Source organism: Uloborus diversus, chromosome 4, assembly GCF_026930045.1.
Source record: "Uloborus diversus isolate 005 chromosome 4, Udiv.v.3.1, whole genome shotgun sequence".
In the NCBI taxonomy this organism is placed as follows: Eukaryota; Metazoa; Arthropoda; class Arachnida; order Araneae; family Uloboridae; genus Uloborus; species Uloborus diversus.
This window is the reverse complement of record NC_072734.1, coordinates 39,459,358-39,487,244: the sequence shown is the minus strand read 5'-3', so window position 1 is coordinate 39,487,244 and position 27,887 is coordinate 39,459,358. Positions and strand designations below refer to the sequence as shown.

General features: G+C 35.1%; 1 protein-coding gene across 1 annotated transcript in view; it reads left to right on the top strand.

Annotated features, from left to right (window-relative positions):
- The window catches only part of LOC129220057 (dynein axonemal heavy chain 5-like), a 274,414-nt gene that overhangs the window by 229,927 nt on the left and 16,600 nt on the right, over nt 1-27,887 (top strand). The window contains exons 61-68 of the mRNA XM_054854398.1: nt 4,375-4,628; nt 5,906-6,096; nt 10,581-10,702; nt 13,818-13,986; nt 14,812-14,964; nt 16,488-16,714; nt 19,965-20,237; nt 21,673-21,935. Of these exons, the coding sequence (XP_054710373.1) occupies nt 4,375-4,628; nt 5,906-6,096; nt 10,581-10,702; nt 13,818-13,986; nt 14,812-14,964; nt 16,488-16,714; nt 19,965-20,237; nt 21,673-21,935 (1,652 nt within the window). The remainder of the gene's footprint in view (nt 1-4,374; nt 4,629-5,905; nt 6,097-10,580; nt 10,703-13,817; nt 13,987-14,811; nt 14,965-16,487; nt 16,715-19,964; nt 20,238-21,672; nt 21,936-27,887) is intronic.

Here is a 27,887-nt window from a genome sequence, read left to right as displayed (position 1 = left end):
ATACTTGCAGTGGCGGATACAGCCGGCGGGCAGCCGGGCATTTGCCCGGTGGGCCAGTCATGCTTCCTGCCGACCAACTAACAGCAAAGTCTTTCGGACCTGTCTACTAACAGCAAAATAAATTTTGCGCGCATGTGTTTAGAATAACGCAAATTCGCAAAACACAGCCTCAGTTCATCTTTATGCATGGACTAAAGCTTGCAAGCTTGCTGGTGGAGGGAGGCAGCGCGTCACCAAGGGGGGGGGGGGATTTCTGAAATGGGGCTGCTCAGGGCCTAATTACCACACAGGCTGACTAGGTCTAGGTCTGGGCCCCATGTTCCTAAGTGATCCCAAATGTTTTAAAGAATTATGCATAGCATTGCAACGATATGAGAAATACATGTATTTTTTAAAAATTAAAAAATAATAATTGGGAAAAAACTTCTTTAAAGGGGGATTTTTAATCATTCTGCCAGTAACGAATTTACTTGGTCACGATTATGAGGGTACCCAAAGGGGATTCATAAATGTACATAAGTGATTTATACATAGTTGTGTGATTAGACAAGGAGGCCCCCAAAAGTGCTGTGCTTTAAAAATATAAATCAAACACTGCACAGTGTTCAGGGGGTCTCCAAATTAATATCGGCCTAGGGCCTAACTTTTAGTTAGTCGGACCCTGGGGCTGCCAATATGTTATTAGTGTTGTAATGAAAAATAAATGCATAAATTTAAAAAAAAAAAAAAACAGGGAAACCTTAGCGGTCGTAGAAAATTAAAATACTTTTGGTCTCTTTGACGCTTTTATTTATAAATGAGAATTCACAATTGCTCTAAAATGCAACTTACAACAAGGACTGACGTGAAGTCATGTCAGCTTAGTTGGAGAATAGTTTGGAGGGGCCTGGCTCGGAATTGAACTCGTTCAGAGGGTAAAATATCTTAATGGTGAAAGGTGTAGAAGGGGGCCTGTGAAAAAATTGACCTATGTCATTTTTTTCCCCTGATCCGCTTTTGCTCTCAGCGACCCTGTTTGTAACAATTGGAATAAAAGTGAATAAATATTTTTTTCCGTAAAATTATTTAAAAAATGCAATCTTAAAATACTATTGAGGAGTATGAAACCCTCTAGATTATTAAGATTATCAAATCAAAAGCCAAAGGCCGCCGAAATGTGAATTTCAAACATTTTGTGACGAAACATAAAGTATTTTGTATGCTGTACAAACTCACGGTTTCGTACCCCTCAGTTTAAAAAGAAAATAAGTTGATAAAAATCAATGTCGAAAGAATTCCGTAGTCCCCAGAACCCCCCCCCCCTCCCCCGCCCTCCTAATATCATCGAAGATCGTGTAAAATTAAAATTTTCGGGCTTCAATTTTGAATAACTACATAAGAAAATAGCCAAATCCACTCCTACCATAACATGGAATTCCAGTTTCGAAAATTTGCTGGAGGAAAGTACTCGAACCTCTCCCATTTTCTTAACATTACCAAAGATGGTCTAAAAATGTGTTTTTAAATTAACAGTATCGAAAATTTTCCGAGAAAGCGCACCGTCCCCTCCTCTCTCTCGGCATCATCAATGAAGAACGTTTTAAATCTGGTTTTTAGTGCTTCAATTTCGAAAATTTTCCGGGGTGAATCTCCTGAAAACTCCTTCTCCTAACATCACTGAAGATCAGCAAAAATTTCGTTTTTGGAACTTAACTTTCGAGTAACTGCCAGTGCATTAGTCTTTACCAAAAAAGGCTTTTAAAACTTCAATTTAAAAATTTTCTGGTGGATGGCCTCGGAATCTATCTGGACTTAAAATCACCAAAGATCTTCTAAAACTGCGTTTTCAGAGCTAATACTTTTTTAAAAATTTCAGAGGAGAGCCCCCGGAACCGCTCTTCATACCATATACTCGAATATAATTTAAAATTCTGTTTTTGGATTTCCACTTCCGAAAAATTGCAGCAGGAGAAACCCTGAACCTACGCTCCCCAAACATCACCAAATATTGCCTAAAGATGAGTTATTAAGACTACAATTTTGAACATTTTCCGGGGGAGAGGCCCCCGGACCCCCTATTTCAAACTCAATGTTAATCTTTCCATTAAGTTTATATTGCTAGTACTTTAATGACTCCCAGAAGTCAGAAAGCAAAGTCCTCATATTTAAGGGATATCCCAATCGTTAAGTAAAATTTAATATCTATAAGAGCTTTGGGGGCGCTACATCTCGTAATGCCAGGGCCGATTTTTTCAACCAATCCGCCACTGTGTACTTGAATAATTGCAAATTGCTTATCTCTACTATATCAGTGATATAATTGATTCACGTGCTTTAAGAAGTACTGCGGAACTTAGAATTGGATATGGAGAATGTCCATCCGTCTCAATTTTTCAGGCTGGCCAAATTGATTGAGAAGGTAATTCAATAAATGATGAATTATTTTTTTTCGAAGATCTTCTAACAATTGTTTTACAACAACATGAGGGGTATTTAGCACGTTTGGGAACAAATTACAGACGTGTTTAGCGTTTATCAAAAGTCTAGAACATTTTGACTGCAAAAATCCACAGTGAAAAACACACGAACACAATGAAAAAGTATGTTTTGGTTTTTCCAGTAACTAAAATAAAATATATAGATTTCGGATGATTAGTTCTGATGTAAATTAGTATGCTAATTAATTAATATGTTGAAGTTTGCTGATCGTTTATTTATTACTTTTGATATAAAGTTATGTTACCAACACACTAGTACTCTCATTTTAGAATTAAGAGAGGGGGGGGGGGTATATGTAAGAGGTAAAAATGTCGCGTAAAAATGAATAAGTGGAAGGGGGGGGGGTTCACAAGCGGTTTCTTTATAATATCTGATACCAGGGTCCACCGACTGATGACAGGCCCTGGTGTTAAGCAAATTGTGATTTAAAAAAAGGACAAAAAGAAAAAAAAATTGAAGTGAAAAACAACGCATGTTTTCTTTTTTCCGGCAAAATTAATTTATTTTAAGGATTCAAAATTTTTACTCGTTTCATACTTTTGCGGCATTCTAATTTCGCCCCAATTCTTTTAAATCACGTGTCGCTAACGTAATAACTTAAGCTTGACGATTCTACAATGTCTTTTTTACTACCCTTTAGCAATGAACCATCGTACAAATGAGGCTTAATTACCTCCCTTTCAGCAAGACCCTGCCTTTCAGCGCTTCCGCAGAGGGGAGAGAAGAGAGAAAACATCTTCACATCCGGATTCGCATTGCAAATGCAGTGACATCAGCATTGGCGATTTAGTGCCTTTTCGATCATTCAAGCACGCTTTTTCCCAAACTTGTCTCGCCAACCTGTTCCTTAATGTCGGCTTTTTGGTCGAACCACTTTTTCGTCAGGGGTCGAAAGGAAGGTTACATACGTTTCTACCGGAGTGGAACACCTTTGCGTGTGAACTATCTTTGACGTTTCTATCGGAGTGGGACATCTTTGGGTACAATTTAAAACTCATTATAAGAAATTATTGGTTTCGGATCTTTAGGAATTTTGTTAAATTTTCCGCAATAAAAATTTATCGTTTATTTCTAAAAAGGAAAAATGTAATGATAAAATCAATGTTTTTTTTTTAAGCTACTTAAAAAATAACAATAATTAATAATTTGATAAAAGCTTTGGCAAAAAAGCGAAAATGTTGCGTATTAACTTTGGCAATTTAGATTGTCTTTTGGTACGCCAGCATGGAAGAAATCATCGTCAAGAATGTGAAACATCAAGATAGCTTGATAAACCGCAGCATTGGTTCTGAACTGCTGACCTTCCGGGTGTTTCTTTTAAGGTTGAAAAAGATGAAAATTACTTGGTTTGAAGTCGGAACTGTAAATAGGATGGTCCATTACCTCTCAACGTGAACAACTTATCGCACTTCTTGTTCCACTGGCGGTATATGTTTCCGTTAACGCAGCCCTCTTCTAACTAGCATTTTGTCCTGTTAGTGGACACCCAGCTGCATCCTCTGTGACTGTTGAAAGCTCTGATCATCTTCGTAATCTACAGTGTGATTTTATTCACCACAGAGAATATTCACACACGTCAGAGCTTTCGTTACCTTACTTTTTGAAACCTTCTCGTATATGTTACAGGTAACCTCCGAAGAACACGGTGAATAAAATACATATATTATTTGATATAAAATTTTTTCTTAACATGCCATTTGTTTAATAAAATAGGGTTGATTAAAGGCAATATTGTAACTTTTTAAAATTTATTTTTCACACTTTAGAAAAGCTGTTCTTTTAGTCTTGACCAAAACTGTATCAAAGAGCATGGACTCAGTTAATCGTGTTTTCCGGGATTAGTTAAACTATCATCTCGACTTCCCTAGGTAAACGACAGATTAATTTCTTCTGCAGGGCTCGCTGGTTGACAATGAGGGGTTGATATCCATCCTCCAGAACACCAAGGCGACGACGCATCAAGTGTCAGCCAAGCTAGGGGTGGCCGCTGTCACGCAGTCCAAGATCAACGAGGCCCGAGAGGAATTTCGCCCAGTGGCTGCGAGAGGCAGCATCCTCTACTTCCTCATCGTCGAGATGAGCGTTATCAATGTCATGTACCAGACGTCGCTCAAGCAGTTCCTTGGACTCTTCGACATTTCGATCATTAGGTAAAAAAACGAATTGAATAAATGTTATGAGGGAAGTTGTCTGGGATAGATTCGATGCTTTGTGACAAAATACAATGGTTTGGATAGCTTTAAAAATATATATACGAGGTTTGTCCGGAAAATACGTATAAATAAGTTGGGGTGACGTATCATGGCGTCATGGAGGCGTCACCAGGTGACGATTTTTTATGGGTTTATTGTTTGTGCCCCATGTACCACGAGATGTATATGATTTATGCTGAAAGATCAAAATCGCATTTGCTATTACTGATGTCTTGACGTGTTAGAGCGAGTGAAAGAAAAATTAAGACTTAAGGCTTATACATGACGTGGGGTTCCCACATCGAACATGTGGGAAACAAAACTTGTAGAGTTTTTTTCTCCAGTATAGTCAACGTTATTGCTATATTGGTAATATCTTTGTTTTATAAGCCTTTCAGACACCGGAGGGAATTTGGACACACTCTGCATAAATGAGAAGGTGGCCAACATTCAATCAATTAAAATTCTAATGCAGCACCGTCTACGAGTGTAACTGGAGAGAACCTAACCTGGCAGCATTTGGAATGGTGTGATTACAATCTGCGTATCCATCACAATGCTGCTAGGTTAGCTTTGCCTCAACTATATTTCAGTACATCGACATAAAAAAAGCTCAATTTTTAAAGCTGCTTTAGTTAATTAAATAATCATTTTACCTGAAGATAAAAATCAAAAGAATAAACTTTTGTTAATTTAGTAGTGGTTTTCTCTGCAGTAGATTTAGACAATATAGCCAAAGATTTTGTCTTAAGTTCTTCTAAAAAGATTCAACTTTAGTGCAGCACAATAGTAAAAAAAACTCAGTTATAATTCAAAGCAAAAAAAAAAAACTTGTGTCTGGGCAAAAAGCATGCAAAATAGAAACACAGAATGGAATGTCATGTTTAATCCAAATAATCTAAAAAAAATGGTCGGCTTTAACAACATTGAATGTGTTTTTTTTTTTTTTTTTTTTTTTTTTCAAAATTGTTTTGGTGAAAAAATGTCGGTTGGTTCGTTCAGAATCGAATTTGGTTTTATCGTTATTCTTTGAAGACAACAGTTATGAGCGCGGAGCAACGTTAGATGTAACATTTTCTCGGCAACTATTTCAAATTTAATTGTGCTGTCAGAAAAGACACTGTCCTATAAAATTCGTGTTTTGTAAAATCCAGCGCTGTACCAGTCGATCATTCAAACACAGTTTTAACCAGCGTTATTCAAAGTGTATACTTACGTATTTGTTTCTTTTCTAGATCTTTACCTGATACAGACATCAAGAGGAGAATCGATAACATCAGTCAGTATTTAACGTATGAAGTTTACAGGTATGCAGTGCGAGGGTTATACGAACGACATCGATTTTTGTTCGTGCTAATGCTTGCCCTCAAACTGCAGTTGGAGAACGGAAAAATTACTTACAATGAATTCTTCACATTCGTAAAAGGTGTGTTTCTCTTTCTCACCATATGTGGAAGTCCAAGGAATAACTGCTATACTTTGTTGACCCATAATCTAAATTTTTGTAACAGCGATGCATCGAAAAGGTGGCGAAGAAACCTTTACGAAACAGTCAAACACATTGATTAACAAATCAGGAATCTCAACTTATAAAATTTTGTAGCACTTTTAATAAGCGGAATATAGCAAAACTGCATTGTATAAAAGTAGGTAAATACTAAGATTCAAAACTGATATTGAAATGGTTTAAAACAAATTCTTTTGCATCTATTCCATGATTTTTTCGTCGCGTGTATTAATTTCCAACGCTTTGGTACTGAGCCTTTGTACTTTTTAATACTCGTGCATATGTAAAAATCTGAACTTACAGGCCAAACATTAGACCGAATGTAGAAGAGATATTTGCTTGTATAAAAACAATTGAAAAAAAAAAAAAAAAAAAAAACGATCTTCTCCTTAAATAATACGATCCGTCGTTTGACGCTTTTGTCTTTACTAAGTTGAAAGTCTCTCTGTCTGGATGTCTGGATCTTTTTTCTACCTACATCTCTGTGATAGCACATAGCACAATAGACCATTCGACCGTTTTTCATGGAATTTGGCACAAAACTAGCTTGCAGCATGGGGGTGTGCACCTCGAGGTGATTGTTCGAAAATTCGATTTCGTCCTTTTTCTATTCCAATTTTAATCCAATTTTTCACATGATTTTGATAATATGAGGGATAAATATTTCATTCACATAAGTTTTAGGTCATTCCGAAGCTTGGAATTTTCTGTTTAAGATGAAGTTTCAACAAGCATTGGAAGAGCTGTAGAAATCGTTTAGAGAAAACCGACATCCAAGGCTTATAAGCAAGCCAAACGATTCGGAATGATTAAGTTCGAGAATAAATAAAAAAAATAAAGACAGATGGAAATTATTTTCGTAGCAGAAATTAAATTTGTATGTTACCATGGTTACGTCTTTTCCTACCTTTGACTGTTTTGTTACCTTTTTTTTTTTTTTTTTTTTAACATTTTTAAAAACGAATTTCTCCGTTAAACATTGAATGCAATAATTGAAACTTTAACGTGAAAATAAAAACAAATCATATCAACAATTGTTATTTCAAAGTAAAAACCATGACTGCGGAGTCAGAGTTGGAGTCAATCTCATTTTGGGGTAAATTTGAAAGTCGAAATTTTTTAATTCAAAGACTCGGAGTCGGAATCGGTTATTTTCCCTTAAAGTCCAAAACTCTGCCAATGCTTGCGGAAACGGAGTCGGATTTATTTTTGGATAAAGGATTCGGAGTTGGCGACTTTAGCCAAAGAAATTTCCAAGAGTCAGTCGTTTCTCCTCCGTGCCTAATTTTTTGCAAAAGCTACGAAGTAAAGGTTGGAGTCGCGAAGTCAGAGTCCAACTAATTTTCGGATACAGGAGTAGAATTCGGAGTCGAATGCCCTAAAACAATAGGCGTCGGAGTCGGGAATTGGTCTAACTATTTCCAACAAAATTTGTTTGAAGTAAATCCTCCTTTAAGTACAGGATCTATTATGACTTTTAGTTTCGCCGTAGGCGCTAATGTTAAAGGATTTGAACTGTTCAAATTGAGCGGGAAAATTGTTCAGATCAAAATGATATTTTCTATACATGGGGGTTCGTCTTCAAAAACGTTTTCCTATAAAGTTTGTAGGAAGAAAATTCACCTCTAAGTGCAGGATTTACATTTGCCTTGAATTTCCCCGTAGGCGCTAGTGCTAATTTTTTTGAACTGTTAAAGAATGGAAGGAAAAATTGTTCAAATCAAAAAATGAACTATGGAAATAAGGTGTCCTCAACAAAATCTTTCGAACAAAAAAAAAAGTTCGAATCAGACTACTCATTCAAAAGTTATTGGGGGGGGGGGGAGGGGGGGGCAGACAGACTGATAGACATTTTTTCTCATCTCACTATCATACTTTCCAATTTTTAATCTTTCGATTTTTATTTAGCTTTTTTTTAATTACTTTTTTTGTTTTTCGCGATATTTTTAAGTTGCGTTAAACCTTCTTCCATGCTTTTTTCTTATTTCTCTGACTTTTACTAGGAAACTGATAAGGAGAGCATTGTTTGTTTATTTATTTTACAGAACACACAGAAGAGGGTAAAAAAATTCAAAAATTTCGAGAATAGAAACTGAAACCTTCTTTAAGTTACCGTATCCGAGTATTTCCTGGAGCACCTACACGTATGCAACATTGCATTCATCTTAAAATATCAATATTGATATTACCTTAAAATAACAACATTGCATACATGTTGACGCCGTCAAGATGATATTGATTTCATGCTGTCGCCGTCAAGGTAATTAGTACACAATAGAGCAGGTGGACCTTCGTTGATACTTGCGCATGCGCACAGTTCTTTCTACCCAGCGTCCCTCGCATTGCTGGCACATTGATTCAGTCGGTTCAGAGGAGTTGCACGTGGCTTTGCATTTTTTAGGCTTCGTAAAGTTGGTTGCTTAGTTATTAGTGTGGAATAGTATTGTTTTAGGAATAACTTATGAATAACTGATATTTGCATTTGTTTATTAATATAGTACTAAACAAGTCATATCGCAGACGATGTGCGATCAATGTTAGAAATGGCCAAAAATAACAAAGGACATGAAGCCCAGAATTTCGTATTATCACTTCAATCTCACGAGTAAGATTAATTTTATTCAATGGTTATTTATGTTATTCTTTGAGATAAATTCATATGTTTTGTCCATGGGATATTTTCAATGCTGACATCCATTTGAAAATGTACTTTATTGTATTTATTTATTTATTTATTTATTATTTTGCTACATTTACTCTTAAATGTGCTACAAAAACTTCCGCAATTATTCCTAAATAGGCATTTTATGTCTTTATAATACAATTAGAAGCAAGAATTTAAAAAATAAGTCAAGTATTACGCAAAACGAAGAAACTTTCATTTTTTAAATTAAATTGCGAGTACTATTAATATCTTTATATGAATTTCCGATCAGATGTCAGCTTTAAGAAAATATTCTCAGACTAGAAAACTATCTTGAAGAATAACAGAAATAATTAAAGAATGAAATTTTATTATCCAGTTTGAAGTGAAAATAATACAATAAAATAATCCATTTATTTATAATGGATAAAACACCTTGCAAACGTGCTGATTTCATACTCTCATGTCAATGTATTCTGACATTTTCCTGTCATATCAATACGTATGCAATACTACAAAAGCAAGATCATCTTGCCTAGACCTTGATTTCATGCTGTCATGACAACATCTTGATAATATCCTGTCATATCAATACGTATGCAAGATTACAAAAGCAAGATCATCTTGCCTAGACCTTGATTTCATGCTGTCATGACAACATCTTGATATTATCCTGTCATATCAATACGTATGCAATGTTACAAAAGCAGCCTACCTTGATATTTTCCTGATATTATGCTGCATACACCTTGTCAGTCAATATTGTGGCAGCCTGCTGACAGCATAAAGGGAGTAACATATCAACATTGAGGCAGTATTAATGCAAGATGATTTTTCTTGCATGTCAACCTTTATGCAATACTGAGGCAAGATATTTTGCTTACTGGGTAATGACGGGCCTGCTGTTTTGTTTGTCAGTAGAAAACTATAAAGTCTTTCGAAAATGGTTGAATTCACTCCTCAAATACCTGTACTATTTTTTAGAACGTTGAATTGCAATTATCATAGATTTAAAAAACCATGGGCGCCCATATGAGGGGGAATGGGGGGCTCAAGCCTCCCCCCTTCTCTTTTAGAAATCAGAACTTTTTTGCTTTTAATACTTTTCTTTACAAAAATGTAAAAACATTTCTTCTCCAGCCGTTAATGAATAAGTTATTAAAAATGTCAAATTTCAATTACTCTAATCAACTGAAAACGCAGTTCCCATGTGGAAAATATCTTGCAAAACCACAACGAATATATCTGAGCCCCCCCCCCCCCTTCTTCAAATTTTGCATTTGGGCGCCCATGTAAAAAGATGTACATTACTAGAACTTTCCCTGCATAAAACCTGCTTTTAAATTCTCCTTCGAAAAACCTGTACTGATGTCAGTAGGAAATTTTCTAAGTTCAAATTATTCTCCAGTGACTGCATCTACCTGCCAAATCCCTGCGTTGTTTTATGCAAAGTTAAATTACCCTCCTAAAACCTGTTTATTACCTGCATTGTCCCTGCATTAAACCTGTATCCAAGTTTTCCCTTTGAAAAACCTGCATTAACCTTCCTAAAACCTGTAGTTCAATGCAGGTTTTATGCTGACATTTTTTCCTGGGCTGAGATAGGAAAAATGTTTTTTAAAATTACTAAATACTTATGATTATGTGTGTTTAACCTTTCCGTTGCTTCATCGAATTTTTTGTCAGTTGAAGCTCATGTTCTAAAAAAAAGTTTTTGTTTGTATGTTTTATTGCAAACGTATTTTACTTTTATGACCAGGAGGAGCTTCTTTGGATCTGAATTCTGTCTTAACTAAGCCTTTCCTTTGGATACCAGACATCATATGGCTAAACATAGTGCAATTGAGTTACATTCCTGATTTCCAGAACCTAACGACGGAGGTAAGATTCTTGTTTGCTTTATTTACCTTTTTTAAGTTAAAAAACAGCCTCCTTTTCATTTAATTCGAGGAAAATGAAATTTTTGATCACATTGTTTGACCTTTCTTTGCATATCAGCGTTATAGGGATCAAAAAATTATTCATGAAAATTACTGAAGTTAAGGCCTATGGTTAAGGACCTACCTCATGGTTCTAATCACCAGCCGATTTGAACCTTGGTCAGACACCCGAACCACCGGTTAAAGACTTCTTACTACCTTACTGTCACATTCAAATACCAAGTCGAACTTCTCAGATACTCGAACCGCCGAATAAAGCCTTCTTATTGGTTGAAGAGGTTCCGATTGACAGGTTAGTTTCTGACTGAGTTTTGAAATGGCGTGAAGAAAACCGCCAGATGCTTGTCTTTTTTTTTTTTTTTGGAATTTTGAACTTTTTTAGTTCACATAGGGTAAATTTAATTGCTGAGTTCGTTATTGGGTGTCATTATTCAAAAAAAAAAAATAATAAATAAATAAATAAAAAAATAAATAAATAAAATAAATAAATAAATAAATAAATAAATAAACAAATAAATATATACAGGGTGCGGAGAAAGTGCCCACAATTTTATTACATATTTCAATAGGCTGTAATTAACACATAATTCAACAAATCAACAAGTTAAAGCAATAAAAACTCTTTATTGAAACAATAATAATAAAATTAAGCAAAAAAATTATAACAATTGTTCAAAATTGGCTCCTTGGGCTTCAATACATTTACGGAGCCTCAGTCTGAAATTGCCGACGATGCTCGCGCACGTATCCACCGTTATCTCATTCCAGGACGCCTCAGAGCCGTTTTGAGCATATCGACCGTGGCGTATCGTTTTCCCGAGATATTTTCCTCCAAGATTGACCACACCGAGTAATCCATCGGATTGAGGTCCGGTGAACTAGGGGGCCAAACATCCTTTCCCCAAAAACCTGGGAACAGATCTTCGCAGATGGCAATTGTCGATCGGGCCGAATGCGCAGGAGCCCAATCTTGTTGGAGTGTGAATCCATCTTGGCCAAAGTGTTCTGTTGCCCATGGTCTTAGTACATCGCATAGAAACCGCTGCTGATAGCTCGCAGCATTAATTTTGACGTTTCTGTCAATGAAAATATGCAGCGTCTTCCCAGTGGCACAAATGCCAGCCCAGACAATTACGGAGCCTGGAAAGTGACTGTGTCCGATGATTTTTGCAGCAGCGGTCTTCTTCTGACCCTTCTTAAGCAGTTGGCGATGATTTTGACGGTTATGTGTGGGCTCGATGGTGAAGATCTTCTCATCCGTAAAGAGAACCTTGGAAAGGCGAGCACCAGCGGTCAAGCGAAGCATCCATCAAGCTTTTATCAATCTTTTTGGCTTCATTGTGTCATTGAGGAAGTGGAGGCGATTGATCTTGTAAGAACGAGTCCCAGCTTGTTTTTCACGATGGTTCGGACGCTTTTTTCGCTGATCTCCAGTTCTTTGGCCATCTTTCGCATTGAGCGCTCTGGATTGCGACGGATGCGACAGCGGATCTTCTGCACATTCGCTGGAGTCGTTGCAGTGGTTGACCACTCCGTGGACGGTCGGCAGTCCCTCCAGTCTCCTTGTAGCGTTTCACACAGCGTCATAGACTGCTTTACTCTTGAATCCAGTCGTTCGAATAATATCGGCTGTTTCCATTCCCTTCTTGTGTAATTCAACGACAGTAACACGCACATTTTCACGATTCATAGCTCACTAACTCAATGAACTAACAAGGAACAAATTATTAAATCTCAAATACTTTTAATGCCAAAAAACAATATGTTCCAAATAATTCGCCAACATACGATTTTAACGCCAAAAAAGCGTTTTAAACAAAATTGTGGGAACTTTCTCCGTACCCTGTATATATATATATATATATATATATATATATATATATATATATATATATATATATATATATATATATATATATATATATATATATATATATATATTAATTTATTAAAAGATAAACTTTTTAACTTCTTAAGTCTAAGCTGGTAAATCACAAAAAAAAAATCATTCTTTTTTAAACTTGACGATTTTTATTTTTCAGTTTTAAAAGAAATGAAAGAGAAGTCAAGAAAGAAAGGTTTAGAATAAATTCTAAATCAAACATAAAATTTGATTTTTTTTTTTCTTTTTTTGTAGCTTTTTTACGATGCATTTGATTTTTCCCCCTAATTCTAAAAGAAAGATCATGTTATCTAGGGAAGTATTATTCTGAGAAAAAAAAAAGATTAGCATTTGTTTAAATCTTTTAGTGTAAATTACTTTTGTTTAATTTTTGCTTGATTGTTTTACGTGTTCTTATTTTAAAAGATAAAATAGAAGATTTCATATGAGGTAGTGAAAAGCAGAAAGATGCAAGTGGACATTTTCAAGTTTTGAGTAAAACGCGTTTAAAGATTAGGTCCTAGGTAGTCCTGCATTGAATATTTTTTTCTAAATCATGCTGCATAGCAGCAACTACCAGCGCTACTAGTACCATTTCTTGCCCCAAAACAGAGGAGAGGTTCACCTACCATTTGTACTGGTTATCTCCAAATTTTTAATTTTGTTATTTACATCCCTTTGCTTCTCACTGCCTCATATGTGGCTTTTACTACAGTTTGACTTTCATGATGCGAAGGGGAAAAGCAATGCTCATTTAATTGGGGTCACTATTTGAAACATAAAATTTCGCACTGTATAGGAGTTTTCTTTTTCTTTTTCTTTTTTTTGAGCATTCACGAATTACTTATTGTTTGCATTTGACCGTTCTAGTCGTCCGTGCGTTCTTTGATTTTATCCCCCCCCCCTTCCTCCCTCTGCTGTCGACAGGTCCCTCCTGATGCTGATGCACCAGCGAATAGCTTGCCTCCATATCCTGCACACACACACACATATTCATACACGCCTGCACACACACAGAGGGCTATACTCATATACACGCCTGCACACATACGCACAAGCACGCACACACTTTCACACACAACACACGAACGCTCGTGATTGAGAAAAACATAATTTGAATTCAAGCTGTTAAAAATTTAAATTTTCTTCTTTTTTTTTTTTCTTTTGATACCAGGTGTGCGCCAATGAATCGGAATGGAAAACGTGGTACGAGTCGGAAGCCCCCGAATCGGCATCGTTCCCCTGCAAGTACGACCGGAAACTCGGAGATTTCGGGATACTGCTGATGGTGAGAACCTGGTGCCCAGACAGAACTCTTACGCAGGCAAAGAAATTTATTGAATGTAATTATCAATTTCACTGCATATAGCTGTATTTTTGACAATTATATGACGCATAGAAAATAGAGAGGGAGAGACAGCGAGCGAGAGGAAGTGCACCAAAGTCAAACCCCAAAACAGTTTTCGTCCTACAACTTCGCATATAACTAAAATAAAATACGTTTTAGAGTAATAAAACGTGGTAGAGAGTCCAATCGTCGCAAACATCATGTAAAAAATAATTGTTAACAGAATTTTTGAGTTAGTAAAAAATGGGGAAAAAAGATATTTTTAGAAAAGCACTCCAAATTAGGGTTCATAGCTAGGGCCCCTTTTTTTTCATGTCACCAAGCTTGACGGTGTGTAGAGATTTCACACTAAATTTGACTCAGAAATCTCATATTTCGATAACAGGGACACGAGGACAAATAACATATCCGTCCAAATGTTTTTAATTCTCTTTTGCTTGCAACTTATTTAGATGTTTTCAGTGTTATACTGTCCTCTGATTTCTTAATAAGAAGTCAAAAAAATATTTTATTGAAGTTTTTGAAAAGTATTTTGACAAATTCAGTAGATGTTTGAAATTTATTGAAAACCTTAAGGACGTGCTTTAAAAAATTTAGTCAAATATAAGTTTTACTAAAATTACATCAGATAACGTAATTACAAACGTAAACTGCAAACGTGTTCGGAAACGAAAAGTTGAATTAGAAAATATTTTTTATGCACAATAAATGAATGAATGAATAAATAAATGATCAGGGAAGATTTTTTTTCTTTTACTTATTATAGAATTGCTGATTTTTGTCCTTTCTTTGTAATACACGCGCCCCGTATTTTTTCTAGCTTCTCTTGGTTCAAGATTTGTCGAGGGGGTATTGTTGGATTTTGAAGGATTATGGAGAGAATCGGATAACTTGACGCCTATTATTTGCCTCCTGACTACAAGTGGAGATCCCAGCAACCAAATTGAACTAATCGCTCGCAAGACAGGAACGGGTAACGATGAGTGAAATTTCTCTAGCTTTTGATGCTCAATTACTAATTTACAAAATGTAAGCGATGTTTTGAACCGTTATCTTTTTACTAAATTTAAAATAATTTATCAGAAATATTCTTCAACACGCACACACGCGCGCGCGCGCGCAAAATACAGAGGAGAGCATTTAACATTAGACTTTTTCTAATTAAATAGTAAGACTAATTGAAAAGGAACATTGCTCAGAGATCTTGTTAATGGTTACACTAGTAATGTAAGAGGAACAGAGGGGTCCTTGGGACCAAATGCAAAATGTAAGTTTGAAGCACCATTATGTTCGTTTCTTTAAGAATATTAGAAAAATAGCGTTGGATTTCTTAATTATCAACAATCCAGTTGAAATATTACTATATCACATAATAGACATAATCAGTTTTTTATAAAATACAAAAAAATTTTAACTACGTTATTTATGACCAAAATTGTCAACATGTTAAGTTTAGGTTTTTGCGCAGTTGGCGTCCATTGAATGGTTAGTGTTAGCCTTTTGCCATTTGATAACGTCTAAGTGACATAAAAGATACTATGACGCATAAATTATACGATCTCTCAATGACGTCAAGGTCTATAAGGACACACGAACAGGTGCGCACATAAAATGGATGTCGTCTCGGAGACTACAACGGCAAGGGTTCACCCTCCCCCCCTATCCCAAATACTATAAAAACCCTCTCAAGAGCGGGAGTCTCCCCCCCCCCTCCCCTTCCAAAAAAAAAAGAAAAAAAATGAAAAAACTTTCAAAACATTCCGATTAAAATCGCAATGGCTCGGTCTAGGCCATGACCTCTCCACCCCCTCCCCCACCGATGGGCACTGACAATGACGTCTCGGAGACGTCAAAATCTACAATGTTAGGGGTGTCACCTCAAGAGCAAGGATGAACCCCTGAAATACCACGAAGATCCCCCTAAGAACAATATCCCTCCCCCAAAAAAGAGAAATACCACCTAAAACTTTTAATAGCGCCCCTACCCCCCCCCCCCAGGTAGTCACTCTGACATGGCACATGAAATGAAGTACGTCTCTGAGATGTCAAAATCTAAGATGGCACATATAATGAATGACGTCTCGGAGACGTCAAAATCTACAATGTTAGGGGTGTCACTTCAAGAGCAAGGGTGAATCCCTCAAATACCACGAAGATCACCCCCCCCCCCCAAGAACAATAGCCCTCCCAAAAACAGCAAGTGCCCTCAAAACACCGTCTAAAACGTTTAACGGCGCAGTCTGCACCATTACCCCCCCCCCTTTCTAGGTGGGCAACCTTGACGAATAGCACAGAAAATGAAAGACGTCTTTGAGGCGTCAGATTCTACAATGGCACATACAATGGATGCCGTCTCCATGACGTCGAAGTCTACAATGACACATAGAGTTATAGTAATTGGGCATCATTGTTATGCGATTAAAGATATAAATTTATCGTAGTTGCAAATGATTTGGTTAGTATGCCAAGAGGTTAAAAACATATTTACTTTAACAGAGTACAGCTGCGTGTCCATGGGTCAAGGCCAAGAGGTCCCAGCACGCAAACTTCTCGCCACTATGACAAAATCTGGCGGATGGGTGATCCTACAAAACTGTCACCTCAGCATTGATTTCTGCCACGAAGTTCTAGAAACTATTTCAGAGCAAAACGAAATTGACGAGAATTTCAGGCTGTGGATTAGTACAGAAGATCACCCAAGCTTTCCAATCAGCTTATTGCAGGTTTGTGCACTTTACAGTCATATTGCTGCGAGTTTATAGCCTGTGTCAATAGCTTGTTTCACGTTTAACCTTATTAATCGACTTATTCTTTCTTCACATATCAATTTCTTGTTGGGTTTTAACCTTTTTATTAAAAAGCGGATTCTACCGTGTAGGGTCTGGTGGGGTAAAGTGGTCATAAAATCGTAGGTTTTCAACTTAGGTGGAAAATAAATGCAACAAATTCTTTAAAAACTTCAACTTTTTTTGTTGTTATTTTACATTGCATTATTAAAGAACACGGTACATTAAATTTTAGGAAGAAAAATATTGATTTTATTAGTTTTATAGAACTTTCTTTTCCCTATGTTTTTATGACCACTTTACCCCATGGGGTGGGGGAAAGTGGTCATAGCATGGGGTAAAGTGGTCATAGTTAAAAATAGATGCAAAACCATTATAAAGAACCCTAATACTTGTATATTTCAGTTGTTTTTATAGTTACAAGTATATTCACGAGTATATGCGTGTATACAAGAATATATACATGTCGTGTTATACACGAGTAAACACGTTCCTATATGAGTAGATACATGTATAAATCAGATACATTCATGCACGTGCCTACTCAAGTATATACGTGTATATACGGGTATATAAGCATGTATACGTGATTACCTACAGGAGTTTATGCGTGTCTAAATGAGTACGTAGGTGTCACATGTATATACGTGCCACATATATGTGAGTGTCACTTGTATATACGCGTATAAACGAACATCATATGCGCGTATGCACTTGTATCTCGAGAAAATACGTGCATACTTGAGTATATATGTGTATAGTAGACGTATATACGCATATGTAAGTGTACATACATACATATGCGGGTATACACGAGTTAATTCGTGGATCCATCCAGTGCGTCTTTGGTATGTGTCTACTCACGTATATATAATATGGAAGCACGAGTATATACGCTTATATACATGTCGGCTTACAGAGTGAATCTAAGCTCTTGGACAAAAATCAAAGGGGTGTGAGAGGGGAGGATAAGAAGCAAAGAATCATAAGGAAATTATAATCACTGACGCGCTACATGCACACAAAGTCAGAAAGTGATGGATGCAAAGTAGGGCACAAATTTGTTGCTCAGAGGTGATTTTACGTAACATTTTAGTTTTTAAGAAATATTTAGAGCAGTTTTTGAAAGTTTCGATCTGTAGTAGCTCTAATACACGCTACGCAACAAAGGCGCAGCGGCTGATGAAAGTTTTTCAAAAGTCTCGTTATTGCAACAGAGAGGGATCTGTGAATGCGACGCATGTATTACAGCTGAAGGCCGCAAATTTCATCAATCGCTTTGAAACTTTCTTAAGTCCTAAAATGTTGTGTAAAATTGTATTTGTGTAACATATATATATATATAAATTTGTGACTTGTTTTGCGTCCATCAATTTCTCATTTTGCGTGCATGTAGCGCGTCAGCATTGTGTTTGTGACCATAAGTTCCTTATTGATTCTTGCTTCTTATCCTCTCTTCTAACACCTTTTAATAATTTGCTCAAGAATGTAAACTCAGCCTATATACTTAAAATACACCACCAGCTCAGTTATTCCATCAGTTTCGTTTTTTTTAGCACTCATCAGCCCGGAATAGGAATCACATGAGCTGGTGGCGAAGAGCTGGTAGTGTATTTTAAGTATTTCTGCCTTAGCCCTGGCTTAGGGCGGTAACTTACTACAAAATCACCCTATATACTTTTATATTATATGCTTGTATGTAAGTGTCTACTCGAGTACGTACGCGTATAGACGTGTCTACCTGAGTACATAAGTGTTCTTATATATACGTGTTTACGAGTGTAAGCAAGCATATACGTGTATAGTAGAATGTATGGCTGTATGGATAAAAAATACTTGCAGATACCCATATACGTATTTATTGGCGCATTTATGTGAATATGTCTATGTACATGTCTACACGAGTATATATTCGTATATATACGCATATACTCGTATATTTAACCCCGTTTACTGTAAAAACAATACATATTAAGTAAAATTAGCATTTAATTTGTATCTGCCTCCTACCTAAAGATTAAGTGACATTAGAAGAACAATATTCGTTAAGCCTAATATTATGACCACTTTACCCCATCTTACTTAAATTGTTCTAAAAAATTATCTAAAATAAATTCAGCTAACTGATAATTAGTAAGAGTTCTTGAGACATGTAGGAAACTTCCTGTACAGTCAATCCGTTCCTAATTCTAACAAACAAAATTTCCAAAGGATGTTAAAATAGGTGTTTAGATTTTAAAATTTTTCATGTTCACGCAAAATATTTTTTTTTACCGAATAAAATTTTGCCAGTTGTAAAATATTGTATTCAAAATGTAGTTTCTAACTGCCTTACTCTAAAATAAAATTTTCACATTCATTCAAACATTCATTTCCAAGCTATAACCATTTATTTGACGTATGACCACTTTACCCCATTGACCACTTTCCCCCACCAGACCCTATAAGTTGTACTTCGGGGAGATGAGCTCTGATCTTGAGAGAGTGTATTTCCTTTAGCGTGGGGTCAGGGAGAAGAACGATTGTTATTGGCGGGGGCTAAGTTGGCGTATTGCTGCCAACTCAACTCCGAATCATTAATAAAATATTCTTACTATACTCTTTAAGAATAATTAACTTCCTTACGATTAAAGTTTTTTAAATGGAGTATAAACTTTTCCTCCTGTTCTCTATTCGAAATGATCTTTATTTGATTCCGTTTTCAAAAACTTGTTCATTTCTTCCCCTTTTAGCTTCACCTTCTTAATAGCTGTTTTCATTATGTTCTGAATATTAGTAAAGAAGTAAATAGCTGAAAAAATTAATTAAAAATGCTTAATTATAATCTATTTTGCAGCTTTAACAAATATCCCTGTGTTGGGGTATTTTTTGGAATCAACCGAAAACAACTACTGAAGAAACATAACTTTAATAGGCATAAATAAAGTTATATACAGTATGTTTTGCCTAAAAATATACAATTAAATGCAATAAAACAGTGAACATAGTGAGAAATAGTAGTCTGGAGCCCAAAGACTTATTAAACATCTACCATTTCACCGAAATAAGACCAAATCTTCTCAGAAGCTATAATATCGCGTCAACAAGAAACAGTTTCGAGCGATAAACACTACCAATTCTTACAAAGTTGTGCGATGTTCATAGCTCCAGCAAATCTCACATCACTCAGTTTCTTGGTGTGTTTCAGATTTCAATCCGATTTACGAATGAATCGCCCCAGGGAATCAAAGCCAGTCTCAAAAGAACATACGCAGGTCTTCCAGAAGACATCTTGGAGTACAGCAATGCCACCCAGTGGCAACCCCTTCTCTTTGCAGTCGCTTTCCTCAACACTGTAGTACAGGAAAGGCGCAAGTTTGGGCCCTTGGGATGGAATGTCCCTTATGAATTCAATCAAGCCGATTTCACCGCTTCCATGAAATTTGTGCAGAAACACCTTGACGACATGGACACAAAGAAGGTAAGTCACGTTCGAAATGTGATTTTTACGTTTAAATAACAACGCCTTTGTTTGAAGCAGTCCCTTGCCCCAAGTTCTTGGTGTCTAAGTTGTTTTGTAGATTTTAAGCAAGAAACAATGAAATTCAGGGTTTAGAAAAGTTCAGGGGAAGGTTCATATATATTTTTTTATATTTTTCTAGACTTGAAACATAATTTTGATAAACTTTCCTAAACGCAGTCATCATTTGGTGCAATATAGCCTATAAAGGCTCTAACCCAATACTATAACCAACCAAGCAACCTAAACACAGCAAATGGACTCAAATTGAAAAGTTTTGTGAAAAATTTGAGTATGCTTTTAGTAAACTAAATCGGAGTTTAAAGTACTATTTTAAATTTTTGACTGATTCAGAAAATTATAGAGCGTCAAGAATGCTTTTTTTATTGTACTTTCTGAGTTACTTTCGTTTATAATTATTGACCAGCTTCGTAAAAATGTATTTGGTTTTTACACTATTTTACTATTTGTATTTCAATACCTGGATCATTGTGATTGAAAGGTTTTTGTAGTCATGTATAAGTATCTTGTACCTATCAAAACTTGAGTACTCGTTATTATTTTTTAATTTTTTTCCATTGGATTGTCACCATATAAAAGACATTAAATATATCTTTTCTTTCAATAATCTTGCTATAACTAAAAGATTATAAAACTCTCAATTTGTTTTCAATTTTGTAAAATAATTTCTAAAAACACATTGTTAAAAAAATAAGAAATTAAAGAAATTGCGTGAAAAATTAGAACATTAAATAAGAATAACACTTCGCGTAGTAACATGCACGATCCGACTCAGGTTGATCTGCTGCTCTCATCGAGTTTCCTAATAAACTACATATAAAACTGTCGATAACAATATTACAAGCACTATGGTATAGAGTTGTGTTAGCAAAAGTGGTAAAATCATAGAATTGCCAAGCCTTAAAATTTCACCAACTGAGTAATTCAGCAGATTTTCTGCAGGTATCTTCAAATTAAGGAAGACATTTTGCAGAAATCTGTAGATTTATTCCAGAATTTTTTAAAGGCATCACATAAACATTTTTCTGTGAAAATGTTGCGATTGAGTCGAATAAGCGTCAATTGCAGAAAATTTAGATTTTCCTCTACATAATTTGAAAAATCTGCAGATTTACAGATTCCTGTAAAATTTGAAGATACCCGCAAAACATCTGTAGAATTACTCCATTTTGAAATTTTAAATCGCGACAAAACTATGATTGGACCACTTTTGCTTTGACAACCCTACAACAGTATATTTATCTGCATTTTTATATACAACTTATTGGATTTGTAATATTTTTATCTACATTTATATATATAACTTATTGGGAAACTTGATGAGGGTAGATCACCCTACGTGGCGTCTTGCAGTAATGTATTCTATACGTTTTAGGGTCCTTGTTGGCGTACCATCCGCTTCATGCTGGCTGAAGTGAAATACGGTGGCAGAGTTACTGATGATTACGACCGAAGATTGCTCTCAACCTACACCGACGAATGGTTCAATGAGACAATTCTGCAACCCAACTTCGAGTTCCACCCAGGGTACAGCATCCCCCTTTGCGGCTCCCTGAAGCAGTGCCTAGAAGCTATCAAAAACATACCGAACGATGATTGTCCCCAAGTATTTGGCCTACACGCTAACGCAGATATTACGTAAGTGTTACCTTTTAAAGCATGATTTTAAGGGGGTTTTCACCGTTTTCGGCGAAAATCAATTCAAATTTTTACGGTTTTTTAAAAAATTAGATCAATTTTGTTTTTTATTCAGCATTGCTTTAATAAATAGCATTCAGTGTGGGAAGCCTTAATAGCTCAGTTGGTTACAGCATCGTTCGAGTAACGCGAAAGCCGTGGGTTCAATTCAACCACGAGTCATATAATGCTGTTTTTGAATGACTTTTTTTACTCTTTTTAGAATTCTGAACCACAGTTGTGCTATATCATTTAAATCAGAAAAGAAACCCTTTTATTTTTAAACGTTGTAAATCGCAGCATCATAAATATTTTTAAGGGTTCGTTTTTTGGGGTGCTTCTTTGATACTTCATAAAACTACAAAATAAAAGCATTTAAAGTTTTTTGTTTTTCAGTAGATCAAAAAGTAAAAGAATTACTCAGGAGGTATTAACCATGAGAATCTTCTTAGAAGTGTCCGAGTGCGAGTCAAACATTCATTGAACTGCGATGAGGTCACTAACTACAAAGGTGTCCAACGTTTTGAAATCTCATCAAAATTGCTCAATTGCAAAATTGTTCATTAGAGGCATCAGTACAACTTCAAAAAATATAAATTACATAATGTTACTTTAATTAGTTACTTAAAATATAATAAAAATGCAACAGTACAAGGATTGATTCATAGTATTTGATTTCAATGCAAAAAAAAATTGTGAATAATAACTTTTTTGTTTTGTGTTGAACACTTTTGCACTAATGCAAAAGCACTATTATAGCCTTGAAATAAATAGCAGCATTTTCTTGAGTATTACTTAATTAGTACTTTTTTTACGTCATTTCATTTTAATCACATTCATTTCCTGTTCTCGCAAAGAGTACTCGTTGGGAGAAATCTTGCACGTATGCTCACTATTTTTCCAAAATTTCTTTTTAAGTATAAAACTAAAACGTTATTTAAAATTATGTTGCAAACGTTACATGAACATTTGTCAGACATCCCCTCCAACCAAAAAAAAAAAAAATGTGGTTAAAAAAAATCCGAACAAACAAACAAGGTGAATGAAAAAACGAATCGTGATTACAAATATGTAAATAATGCCAGTGGGCCCATTTAAGCGAATGATGACTTTTTCTAGATTTGCCTTTTAAACGTGAATCGAAAAGCTATTTAACGCATAAATACTTACCCTGATCTTATGAATACGTTTAAGGACGCATCAGTGTTATCCATTCTTTGCAGCCTGCTTTTGTTTCGGCCGTAATGACACAGATGACATGAATAGTGCGTGGCAAAACAAGAGGCGATCTGTCTGGAACCCTGTAGAAGCGATTACTGTTCTTTCTGGAAAATGGATATAAAAATGGAGTTTTTATCGGTTAAAATATGATAAGGAAGGGGAATGGTTCTTGTTTAATGGTTCGCGGCAAAATTCGATTACTTTGGGATGGAATGAAAAATACCGAAATATTTTCTTCTTTGATGATGAAATTGCTTTGTTTAGGAAAATCGCATATTTTTTATGGTCCGTTTAGTGATTGAATTTGTGTTTTGTTGATAAGGGGGCTTTGTGGGAAAGTAAAATGACTTGCATTAAGTTAAATTCTGCCAGGAATGTGAAATGAATTACTCTAATCCATGCGATTTAGAAGATTAATCTTGATCTTGTGGATATGCATGTACTTTTATCAATTATCATATAACTGGAGCAAACCTAACCTCACAGCGACGTAATACTGTGATTAGGATCGGCATACCCTTTACAATGCTGTCACGTTGGGTTGCCCCAACTATAGATGTCAATTCGTCATAAAGATTGTATCATTTTCGAGTTAATTTTTATTTTGAAAGACATAATTGTCTGAATACTTAGTATACTTCTTTCTTCTCTTTCTTTAACTTAAATCTAACTTCAAAAAATAGATCTTTCTAAAAAATTTGAATTCTAATTCCATCACCTATTGCTGAAAGGCATTTCTGACATCTGTCCAAAACTCTCAAGGGATGATGGTTACAAAAGTTGGATGGATGATACCTGAAAAGAAAAGAGTTACTCATTTTTACACTAACGGTACCATCTGCAAAAATGCGTCATTTGTTAGGTATTTGCTTGATTTCAAAGGTTGTGAAATGATTTGCTGGAGTAAGTATTGGTACAGTTTCAGCTGAACCGAAACCATTTTTTTTTTCTATTCTGACAAATTTGTGACTATTATGAATTATTTAGAAATATGAACTGAACACACCAGTAACTGTTTTTGTTATAGTATCCTGCAAACCAAGCAGAAAAGTATCAGACGGTTAAAACCCATTTTGACACACAAGTTTTCTTCCGCATATTCAGTTCGTTGTAGTGTATCTTTCTAAAAGATAGTGCTATGTACGTCTGTATTAGAACACTATTCTTTAGAATCTTAGTCGATATGTTTCTACAAAAATCATAAAACACAGTCTTTAAACTTTCAATTTGGGATCTAAAATTGAGCGATTTTTTTTCTTCAAATCATTGAAAAATTGCTTTGCACAAACGCTAGAGAAATTCTTAGGCAGAAGTAGTATCGTGGCTTTTTAAACACATGTTTGAAATGGCTCTGTACATAAAGATTTCTAATACTGATTAAAGGGGTGGAGCCAGGAGGAAATGGCTTGGATGATTGCTATGAGATTAAGCTAATTTCCAATCGAGGTCTTAGAGGCTTAGTCAAATATTTCGTTTGATTGTCCAAGAAGAAAATAAAGTTATTTTTTGAATATTGCAAACTGAAGTACGGATATTTAATCTATTGTAGAATACTCCTTGCAGAAATGTGTTTCATTTAAAGCAGTTATATGCATTTTTAATACTTTTTAAGTGGCGCAATATGGTCCGAAATAAAATCTCCAGTCGAGGAATAACAAAACAAGAATTTTAATGAATTATTTCTGCTAGGAATTATAAATTATTTTAGTTAAGCTGCATAAGTTCAGCTCTTGCATATATTTTAAACAAAATCAGCAACTTAATTTTTAGTCATTAAATTTTCACTCACTGATTGTTTGAAATCGGTTTGCAATGAGACTCACATTTGGTTTATTTGAAAGGGTTAAAAGATTCTTTAATATTGTTGCAACTATGCGGCTCCATGATTCTGGATGCTTTTGGTAATTTTAAGGAAATAAGGTCTAGTTTGATCGAAGATACAGTGTAAGTGGCATTAAATATGATAGTAGTGGCGGATTTACCATTCACAACTGTCGCAGTTGCGACATTTGTGGCCTCACTACCATAGGGGCTCCGAAGGAAATGCAAATTTCCCATCATGAATGTTTTACATGGTTTTTTGGAAGTTCAAAAAAAGCTCATAAAAACATCGGAACACCCAAATCTGTCAATCAATCACTGACGATAGTACGAAAGAGTCAAAATAAAGTATGGTTTAGCCCAAAACGGAGGGGGGGGGGATAGTTTTAGAGAAAATTCGATTATAAATCTGTCAGACATGTTGGTTTGATATGCAGGTTTGTATTTTAGGTTATAATATAAGTAAAGTTATGATTAATTCTCATTTTGTCTAAAGGTTTCAGCCAGATTCTTGGTTACTGGTTTGAAAGAAGCACATGACTGGTTTTATCATTTATTCAAGAAGTAAAGAAAGCAACGGCTGATTTTGTTATTAGTTTATGTAAACGAAAGACGAAATCACAGAATATTGACCTTCACAGTTAATTCACCTAAAGTATTCGTTCTTTCTCCGATGTTTTTAGTATGTGAATGTTGATATTTACTAGCTAAATAACAGCATATATATATATATATATATATATATATATATATATATATATATATATATATATATATATATATATATATATATATATATATATATATATATATATATATATATATATAAACTAGTTTAGCGGTGCGAAGCAATCGCGGTTCACAGCGTAAACTAAAAAAACGGTTTTTTTTTACGGTAGTAATTTTTGATATTTTTTTCCGATGACGGTGAAAATAAAAATAAAGTGATGCCTTTCTTTTTTAATTTTATGAAGTATTTAGGAGGCACTCACAAGCACATACCCATAATAAATATTATTCATGATACTGCAATTTACCATGCTAAAATAAACTATTTCTTTTCAATTTTACTGCAACAACCAACAGTACTACTGCAGTTCAGAATCCTGCAATGAGCTTAGATTATATATTCTTGGAAATTTGAAGCAAAATCAACCCGAAGGAAAATAGTTCAAAAACGGCATAACCCATTGTATTGTCGAACCCACGATGTTCACTTTTCTAGCACGATGCTCTAAGCTATACGACCGCTTCCACGGGGTGCTGTAAATTAAAGCAAAAAAAAAAAAAAAATGCTTAGTAAAAAAGAAACAGAATAAACAGATGTTTTTTGAAAAAACTACCACAATGTGTGAGATGCCCGTTTATTTTTCGTCAGAAGTGGTTAAAAAAACCCTTTTAAAATGATACCTTACATTGAAGTTTGAATAATTAACGAAATTATGGCTGTGTTACAAAAAAAAAAAAAAAAAACTTTGAGAAATTATACATATCATAACAAATGATACATTGAAATGTGCTCCTGGCTTTAAGGTGATCTATTTTTCTGAACAACCAGCTTGTCAATAGCATTCATTCTACAGTTTCCAACATTTAGCAAAGAAGGATTGAACTTCTTTGATGGTTTTGTTGTAAGAATGTGGTAACATTTTACTGGTTAATTTAGAAAAATGGTCTTCGGTCTAGTTTGAACTCTATTTTATTTCCCACCCATATATATTCATTTATAGCACGATAATACATCCGAAAGCAAATATTCAAGTTAGTGATTGTCAAAAAAAAAAAAAAAAATGTAAGAAGAATCTTTTGACCATCAAACAGTAACCAAATATTTATTATAGACAATAGAGAAATTTCTTAATTCTACAATGATCATTATAAATAATTTAAGATACATTTCCCCGAATTTGAAGTCAAGAAATACAGGAATAAATTTAGACTTTTTTCAGATGAGTGCCAAAAAATGAGAAATTTATTCAAAACAACTTAAGCAATTGAAGAAGAACAAAACAGTTTGCGTAAATGTATACATAGTTATACTTTCTATAAGGAAGCAGTAAAGATTTCATTTAAGTAATCGATTTCAAACTCAATTTATGTTCCGGATAAAAACGCATAAAAGATACTTTCTTCAATTTATTTCTTCCATTAAATTATTTATTCTTTAGTTACTGAAAAGTTTCAAAAGCATAAAGAGTTTTGCATTCATCTTGTTAGATGAAAATTCAGTCGTAGAATGCTTGTGCGCCGATGTTTATGATTGTTTTCCGCTTTGGGGAAAATTTATCGTTCTTTTGGTACGGGGCTTAGGGCAAATTGTATTAATGCGCAAACATGTAGTATTTGTTTTAAATGGGATGTTATTCGTACAACACTGATCCTCATCATTGTCGGTTTTACATGTTGTACAAATTTGTGGATGCCTTTTTTTTCCAAAAGGATTAGTAATTTATTTCCAAAGAATCCTGACAACGGCTAATTTCAATTGGGTTTTTAGACATAATCTTCATATAAATAATTGCCTATGATCGAGTTACCCGCGAGTTCCAACAATGAAACTCGCTCCACGGCATGATAATTTGATAATATGTTTTGGTGATGTTTAACATGCAGGGAAAGAAAGACTTTATTGTGACAAGGCTGAACTCGATCCGGTTACTTAACTGTTTTACTGGTAAGACTGTGTCATTTCAAGGGAATGAAGAAATGACAAAGCAGTCAACTATGAACGCTACCTACTGGAGTTTAGGGTTCATCCACTGGAGTTAGGGTTGCAATTTCAGCTATCAAAATATCACGAAACAGGCAATGGCTTCGTTCAAATGTAGAAGAGTAGGAGCAATTTTTACCCGTCATACCTTGACGGGCGAC